General features: G+C 30.4%; 1 protein-coding gene across 1 annotated transcript; it reads right to left on the reverse strand.

The window, feature by feature from the left end:
* Window positions 1-574: 574 nt before the first annotated feature.
* LOC117691922 (uncharacterized) lies at window positions 575-3,132 on the reverse strand. Its single transcript, XM_034478845.2, has 5 exons — window positions 2,910-3,132; window positions 2,409-2,453; window positions 2,120-2,242; window positions 1,758-1,808; window positions 575-643 (listed from the first exon to the last, which is right to left on the reverse strand). Exons 1-5 carry the CDS (start codon window positions 3,081-3,083, stop codon window positions 575-577), a joined length of 462 nt encoding a protein of 153 aa, XP_034334736.2. The 5' UTR covers window positions 3,084-3,132.
* Window positions 3,133-8,657: the final 5,525 nt, after the last annotated feature.

Here is an 8,657-nt window from a genome sequence, read left to right on the forward strand (position 1 = left end):
ATGAAATTCAAATCTTTATCCAACGTTATACAGAGGTTGTCTAACATATAAGACTCAGCATTAGTCACCATTGTCCATGACCTCTCCATCTATGACGTCACTTAAGTATTTTTTTTTCCAAATGTAAATATCGTCATTTTTCCTTGATACTTTGCTTTTTTAAGTATATAGCTCAGGTATACTCAAGTACGATTTAAAATTTCGAATATATATATATATATATATATATATATATATATATATATATATATATATATATATATATATATATATATATATATATAATTAATTTTATATTAAATTATATCATATTATATCATTCAAGGTTGCAAATCCATCCACTAATGCAATTGAAAATGTGTGCAAATGTGTATCATTAGTGGTCAAGGTAGTACTTATTTCTCATTTTTTTTTCATATCATTAGAGGTTACGGTTTTTGACCGCTAATGATATAAATTTAAAATTATATCATTAGCGGACGGTTAGGTTGTTCGTTAATGATAAAATTATATCATTAGTGGTCAACATCCTGACCACTAATGCAACATTATATCATTAGTGGACGTTGTATCATTAGAGGTTGCTACAGAGCCCATTTATTCTTTGCCATGCAAACCAATGATCAGCCTGGGCTCTTTGTGTCTGTAAAAGATTAAGGATTGTTTATTCATTATTTACAAGTCTTTTCTATTTCTTCTTATTTTCTTCTTTAATTGCTGCAAATCATTCCCTAATATATCTTTTCCACTATCAAAAAAGTTATGGACTCGAATCTGTGTGTTTTAATGCGGTTACATTGGGTGAAAAATTTAGTTTTTATAGATCGTTTAATCATTGTATCTAGATTAACTAATATGCCTACTGGGACTAATTTGTTTTCTATAAGCGTTAATAATTTATTATTAGCCAAAAGAAGTCTTAAAAATCTGGAATTCGAAACGGAATAGATTTGAACTTTGAAATCACCAGACCCGAACGTCCGCTTTACATAGATTTGGAAATGTAGCGGATTCACATTTTACGATTTCATAGAAGTGAACAAATTCTACAAAGAATATTGCTGTCCAACATATTTGTAAGAATAAAATGATTATCATACAACACTAGAAATACACATGAAAACTAGGAATAGAGCTTTGGATTGGCGGATTTTTTTAGGGGTGGGGGTAGCTAGATTATTACCATGAAACATAATGTTGTTTTAAAAAAATCAAATAGTAAATTATACATTCAAAACATGAAAACAAGGAATCAATATCTGTACACCGCATTTTCCCATAAAGTATTGTTTGGGGTGGCATCATATAAATATTTGGAGCAAATTTTAATTGAAAAAGTTTGACTTGACCTGTAAAAAAAAGGTCGAAAAAGAGAAAATATTACAAAGACACAACAATAATTCAAAGCATATGAAATGAATATTTGGGGGACTCTTCCATCATCTTCACCTATAAGGTCTAATAAAAAGTCTTTTGACGAGAAGGGGTACATGCATTAATGGCTTGGCATTGTTTATACTGATATTATCTCCATTTTCAAATTCTGTTCAATTAACTTTATCTGACTCTGCGTGCACAGTTTGAAGTCGAGGTTCAAATTAAACTTAAATAACGGAACATACATACATACATACATACATACATACATACATACATATACATACATACATACATACATACATACATACATACATACATACATACATACATACATACATACACTTATGCATGCACTTATGCATGTAATTATCACATACTTTGGTTTGATTTGGTCCGTCTATTTCTTCCTTTCTCCACACTTCACATCCCTGAAAATTACAATAAATAAAGTATTAGTCAAATAAAAAATATGTATGATTCATTAAATCACAATATAAGAGAGAGAGAGAGAGAGAGAGAGAGAGAGAGAGAGAGAGAGAGATTTAAGAAAGATTTAAAGAAATTAAATGTTCAAGTTTTATCTGCTTTTATTATTTGTTCAAACTAAAAAAGCCCAATTAATTGATATATTTCTGATAATCTAAGAGTTTAAAAAAAGATTCCTCCAATATTTAAAAAATTAAGCAGAAAACAAAAAGTAATTCCTATTTTCCTTACCTTCTTTTTATAAATACTTTACCTTTGGTTCTTTTAATACTTTGGAATCCATGAAATGCCGTATCATTTGTGGTATTGTCCATTTACCTCGTCCAAATATCAATAGATAAATCATAGAGAAGACAAACCGAACTCCATGAAAGAACTGTATATGAACATTTGAAAAATTCATATGATATATAGAAAATAAAAACATTTAAGGTTACAGCTTTGAAAGTAAGAATTCAAATCATATAAATCATATGTATTTTATTACAATATATTATTCAAAATATAAAATGGAAGACAATGTACGAATAAAAAATGCATACCAAGAAATAGAAAGACCTTTTCTCTTCTTTCGGAAAATTGCGTAGCTACAAATTTGAAATGTATCTGAGTGCACCAGACGGATTTATACCATTGAATAAATATAAAAATAGTAAAAAATTAAAAAAACATATATCCGTATTTATTCAAAATATGCAAATATTCAAATTATAAATGATCTAAGTTGTACAAAGGTCAATGAATACGGACAGAAATTTTGAATTAAAGGCCAAAAAAATAAATGTGGAATCATTAACTAGAATTCGTGCTGGTCCAATTTTCGTGGTATTTATGGATAGCTTTCTTCAACGAATTTACATCTTCGACGAAAACAATATTAAAAGGCTTTATATTCATATTTAAACTGAAAACCGACACTTCCACGAATAAGCAAAAAAATCACAATCCACGAAAATCGGTCCCCACGAATTGAAATGATTCCACAGACTTGTAGTTGACATGTACGCTTTAATAACTTTCACTTATTTTTTTTTTAAACTCACCATTGGTGGTAAATTGACAATATTTACGAGTCTTTGTTCGAGATCTGTTAATCCAAACGTTGGCTGCTGTAATTGATATTTATTTCTAGCACTTTGCAGGTTCTGTCGTCTTGTTTCAGTTTCGTCATCATTTTGTGGAAGCTTTACTTGTACTACATTTTGTCGGTTACCCATCTTCAAAATTCTTTTTCTTTTCAATGTGAATGTCGCGGTCGTCAAGTCGTATTTCTATGAGATTAGAAAAACTTTTAAAGATTAAAAAAAAATCTTTGAAACAGAAAAGGAAGCAGCATTAAAGATATAGTGACTATACTGCGACTTTATCGGGCTATGCAGTCAAAATCCCAATATTCAAAAGTTATTTTTAATACGTTCAATTTAGAAAAAAATAAATTAAAAAAAATCCCACAGATTTACACCGAAGATTTAAACATTGTTAAAAATAAAAACACCAAAAGTAGTTCTAAACCCGATACTCCTCGGTTTAAAAACCAATGCACTGCTAACCGAATGAAAGGGTTAACCTACTAGCTAATGCTAGTAAGTGTGTGGTAATGCCGAGCTTATTCACTGTACACTTCTTTTGTTTAAATTTCTATATCATTGAAATATCCCACTTTTTAAAACTAAATCCTTCTCCAGTTCAGTTATTTTGCTTGGCTCTAATGCAACAGATTAGGAAAACAGCCACACTTACATGTAGCTATATGCTTATAATTCAAGGCAACTCGGTTAGAGAAAATGTTATACCGACAAATATAAGCTTTTGGGTTCACCAACTAGCTAGTCCTTATAGGAGCGCGTTAGTGCTTACCCTTGAGAACTGACATCCTTGTTTATCTTGACAGTACAGGATATCATTTGTTCTTAGTGTCCTGATCAATGAAAATTCCAAACGGATTTAAACATTATGTACATATACATACATGTATTACACAAACTTAAGGGCTCAAATTTTATTCATTTCAACATTAACAAAGTTCATAAGAAGTTTATTGGTAATTGAATTGTTAATACAAAATTAAAAAATGTCATTTTAAATTGTATTCAAATCAAAAAAGGTTTTAATGTTTCAGTTAATATCTTTTTCAATGAAATGCAAGGACAAAAAGCCTGTACGGAAATATACTTCTATAATAATTAAGTAGATTTTCTATAGTCATTTATTCCCCCCCCCCCCCAAATGTTTCATGATAATGATATATTGACAATGATCATATTCGTTACTTATTATTTAATGCATTGATTATTATTTCATGTTATAAGCTCTTTAATTAATGACCTTTCTATTCTATTTACAATCGCTGATATAAGAAATTATGATACAAGGCGGTTATACATTATAAACAAATGTAGCATTGTTTTATTATGCAATTGTATCCATTTTAACAGGGTATTCCGGATTTCAACAATATTGGCAACATTGCGGATGTCTTGGCAATCTTCTTCTGCACTTGAGAGAGCTGGATGGAAGTTGCTTTTTTTTAGACCATATCAATTGCAATAAAAAGAAGAACTATTTATACTTGAAAAAAAATTATGATGCTTTAATTTTTTTTCCAAAAGTTGTTTTTAACTATTTTGTTTAGATTAAGGTGGACCTGATAGGTAATTTGTTGACCATCCTACCATGCATCCTGTACGGCATTATCATAATCACTTCAACTTGTAGCCATACTACTACATTTTACATATTTAATCATATATTTCAAATACTATATCTTGAAATTAATATCAACCTATATTTACTATTGAATTGTTATTCGACAACTTATATGGGAAATACATTTGAAACAGGGTTATTCTGATTATGTTCTAGATTACTTGTAGTATTTAGATACGATTTATATAACTAATGTATACATGTAGATTAAGAAATGAAGATAAAAAAAATTCTATTGATCGACGTATCAAGGAAAAAACGGAAAACTTCATCAATGCGCTACGTGAAGTGTCATTGATCAAAAATGTAAATAATGTGAATGAAGCAGCGCGTATGAAAACAAAACAACAACAGCAACAATATTCACAATGGATGCGCCTTCAGCGGATGCACAGCTTTTGAGCTGAATTTAATGGATTAAACACAAATAGTGAGTTAAAATCTGTACCGGCTGAATTGAAAACGAAAGGAATATACATGCAATAGCTTGTGATATTATTCACTGTGCAGAAAAATTCGTAATAAATCTAGTTTTCATGTGAGATCACTGGAATATGCAACTGGATATAACCATCCAAGAAGAGGCGATCGTGGACGAAAATAGTTGATATGTCGACAAAGAATAGTATGTATAAACGACTTTTGTAAACGTTGTGGTAACTAGATAGCCAGTGATGTACTTAAATGCTATATCTGCTGCTTGGAATGCGCCGAAGGAGTTGATGTATTACTCATAGCTTTGCTTTACGATGATTATATTCTGATGACCGATCAGGTACGTGTGTAAATTTAGAAATCATCGTTACCAAATTTGAACAGCGGTGTTACCGTGAAAGTTTATATGCCTATATGTTCGCTATAATTATTCTGGAAAAGGAACAGCCATCCTCGCAGGAATGTTGTTTGATCTCAAACAGACGAAATCGTGAGAAGACGCTTAATTTTCTATTTCGTAAATCAAATAATTATTTTTGAAGGTTAAACTTTCAAGTTTTTATGTTTATAAAGTCGTATTGTGTTTGCTGACAATAAAACAGACACAACTTTACTCTTTGTTGACAGTGTTTATTTTGGAAAATCCCGTTCTATAAATAGTGTTAGATCAGAAAAGTTTAGAAAAGTAGATCCGGTGTTATATAGTGCCTTTTCCCCCTAGCCATCTTTCCCCCCGGAAAAATGGCTATATAGCAGTTCTTCCCCCCGGAAAAATGGCTATATAGCAGTTTTTCCCCCAGGGAAAGCTGACTATATAGTGGGCTTTCTCCCTTTTTATAGCCAGATTACCCCCACGGAAAACCTACTATATAGTGGATTTTCCCCTTTTTTTACATTCCGGCCATGTATATGGCGGATCATTCGTGGCAATAATTTGCAATAATTGATATGATATTAATTTCTCATAAAAAAGGAAAATTATGGCATTTATTAATACATAGAATAGTTTTTCAACCCCAAATATGAACTAAGGCATGCGCCTTCATAACATGCATGTGTCATCATCGTTTATTTTACCTGTTCTCACCCCTTTTTGGAACACCTTTTACACGGATTTCATAATACCTCGAATCTTTTTTCATCTAATTGATGCTTATCTACAGTTTTGACTTCGGCGTTCTGAACACGTGAGAACCCATTTGAGTGAAAATACGCCGATTTGGAAATTTAATTTTTCAATGTATTACCATCAATGTATAAGCTTCTCCCAGGGAACTAACTGACCAATCTTAACTTAATTTTGTAGAGGAATGGAATAAAAAGTGGAAATGTATTACTCCCTTCGTCCAAAAGGCTATCAATTTTAAATTAATACCGTTAGAATTGACGCTCTTAAAAACAATTATATATTTCTTCTTCTAAATATCAAACGGGAGACAGGATGTAATGATATGATGAGAAACTGAAATGTTTTAGTTTTACTTTGATTGATGGGGTTCTAAATCATGGTTAAGGGGTATTTTAATTATGTATTAAAAGCATGTGTAAAGTTAATGTTTTCCATTTCGTTTTAAAGTTACGCATATTCATATTTTTAAGCACATTTCTACGAAACACGAGATATTATGATGTAAACATTTTAAAAAACAATGAAATGTCTTCACAACCAGAACAATGTCGGTATCTTTGCTGGTTACTTTGGAAAATGTGAAATGGAGCATGAACTAACTTTATGTTTATATTGTCACTCACTATTTGCTAATTTTTTTCACTTTTAAGTTTGCAACGTGATTTATAAATATACAATTTTGAAAACGATGCTATATAAATCAAGATATACGATTCAATTACCTAAAAAAAAATTATACTATTTGTTTCATATTTTTGCAATAAAGATTTACTTGTGTACCATATTATTTCTTCGAACAATTAAACAAGGGTAATTAAAAAAACAAAACAAAAAACAACCAACACATATATTGTGATGAGTTGACTTTTTTAAATATAAGCTTGTTCTTCTAATCAACTAACAATCAACTAAAAAAGTCGTATATGCGCTTAGGTTGGTTATTTATTTTTGATTTTCGGTTTCTCCTTTTATGAATAAAAGTTCATTGATTTATTTATCTAATTATTTATTATATCATTAGTCATCTTATGAATTGATTAAATGTTTTGAAGAATAATGAATTTTACCCGCGTACCTTTTTAAAAAAAATTGTTCGTAAATTAAAAAAATAAGATTTTGATAAAGAAATATATGAGTGATTGTGTATTTTTAAATGATATTTTTACTTTTAAATGACTGTAGCAATAGGTTCATGTGGTCATCTATAGTTTTTGAGATATGGGGCCCTAAAAAATACATATTCTTTATACATGTAATTGGATTTCAAACATCGGGCTCGAAAACAACAAAGGCTCCTACCCTGCATGGGGGCTTAAATTTTCGGTGTCATCTACTAGTGGTATACCACTATCACTGTGACAATATGGTTAATTGGTCATCTCTAGAATTTGAGATTCGGGTCCCCACTTATAGAACACTATTCAATCATTGTAATGGGGTTTTAATCATCGGGACCTGAAACATCAAGGGCCCCTACCCTTAGAGCTGAAATTTTCAGAGTCATCTTCAAGTGGTAAACCACTGCCACTATAAAAATATGGTGATATAGTCATCTCTAGTTTATGAGACATTGGACCCTAAAGAATATGCACTATAATTATTATAATAGGATTTTAAAAATCGGGCTCTGGAACATCGGAAATAAAATTTCTCTAACACAGAGGTTTAGCCTGGATGAAATTTTCACAAACAGACAAACAGTCTGATAAATTTATCAAGAAATTCTTAAAACATTCTCGTTTAATACAATTTCAGAACACAGAATTATGCATATAAGTGTATAACTTGTAAAAAAAATTTCATTAAATTACCTAAATTAAGTTGTATGTGTAATTTCATTACACACATGTTCAACTTTCACCATTGTCTATAAAAATAATAAATCGGCAACACGAAACTTAACCTGTACAGATGAATGCAGATATACATGTATGCAACCTGGGAGTGTAGAAACATTGATTTTAATCCTTACTGGATTTCCATAAATATTTTTTATAAAATCTGAACCAAAAAAGTGAGGGAGAAACCCTACTATGGGGGAAAAGCTACTATATAGTAGCTTTTCCCCCCGGGGGGAAAGGCTACTATATAGTAGGTTTTCCGGGGGGAAAAGCTACTATGGGGGAAAAACTGCTATACAACACCGGCAAAATTTTATTGATGCAGGTATCAAAGAAATTTTTCGACCAATCAGAAGCGTCAATATCTTATCAAACGAATAAATATTTGATGATTGGATAAAGACTCAAGTTAAATACGTATCAATCGTAATATTATATTTTCAAACAAAAGAAAATGATATTTCATAGCAACATAAGTGAGTTATCATGTTGTATGCTAATTGAAATAAAGGATTTTCGTAACATATAGATCGAAAAATATTATTAGATTACATATACATGTATTACTATTCATACAACCTACAGTGTATATTATATCAATTTTTCTATAGTCAACTTTCATTACTTATGTAGCATTATACATCACCTGCATATAGTGTTTTTGTATCTCAGCTAATTTG

The sequence above is a fragment of the Magallana gigas genome, chromosome 9, assembly GCF_963853765.1.
Source record: "Magallana gigas chromosome 9, xbMagGiga1.1, whole genome shotgun sequence".
In the NCBI taxonomy this organism is placed as follows: domain Eukaryota; kingdom Metazoa; phylum Mollusca; class Bivalvia; order Ostreida; family Ostreidae; genus Magallana; species Magallana gigas.

What these genes read in the sequence shown, in the direction of transcription:
- LOC117691922 (XM_034478845.2), bottom strand. Translation starts at nt 3,083, where the DNA reads ATGGGTAACCGACAAAATGTAGTACAAGTAAAGCTTCCACAAAATGAT. An exon ending in TTGTCAATTTACCACCAATG is followed by an intron (nt 2,454 to 2,909) that starts GTGAGTTTAAAA and finishes TCAAATTTGTAG; the next exon opens with CTACGCAATTTTCCGAAAGA. An exon ending in ACGGACCAAATCAAACCAAA is followed by an intron (nt 644 to 1,757) that starts GTATGTGATAAT and finishes AATCTTTTACAG; the next exon opens with ACACAAAGAGCCCAGGCTGA.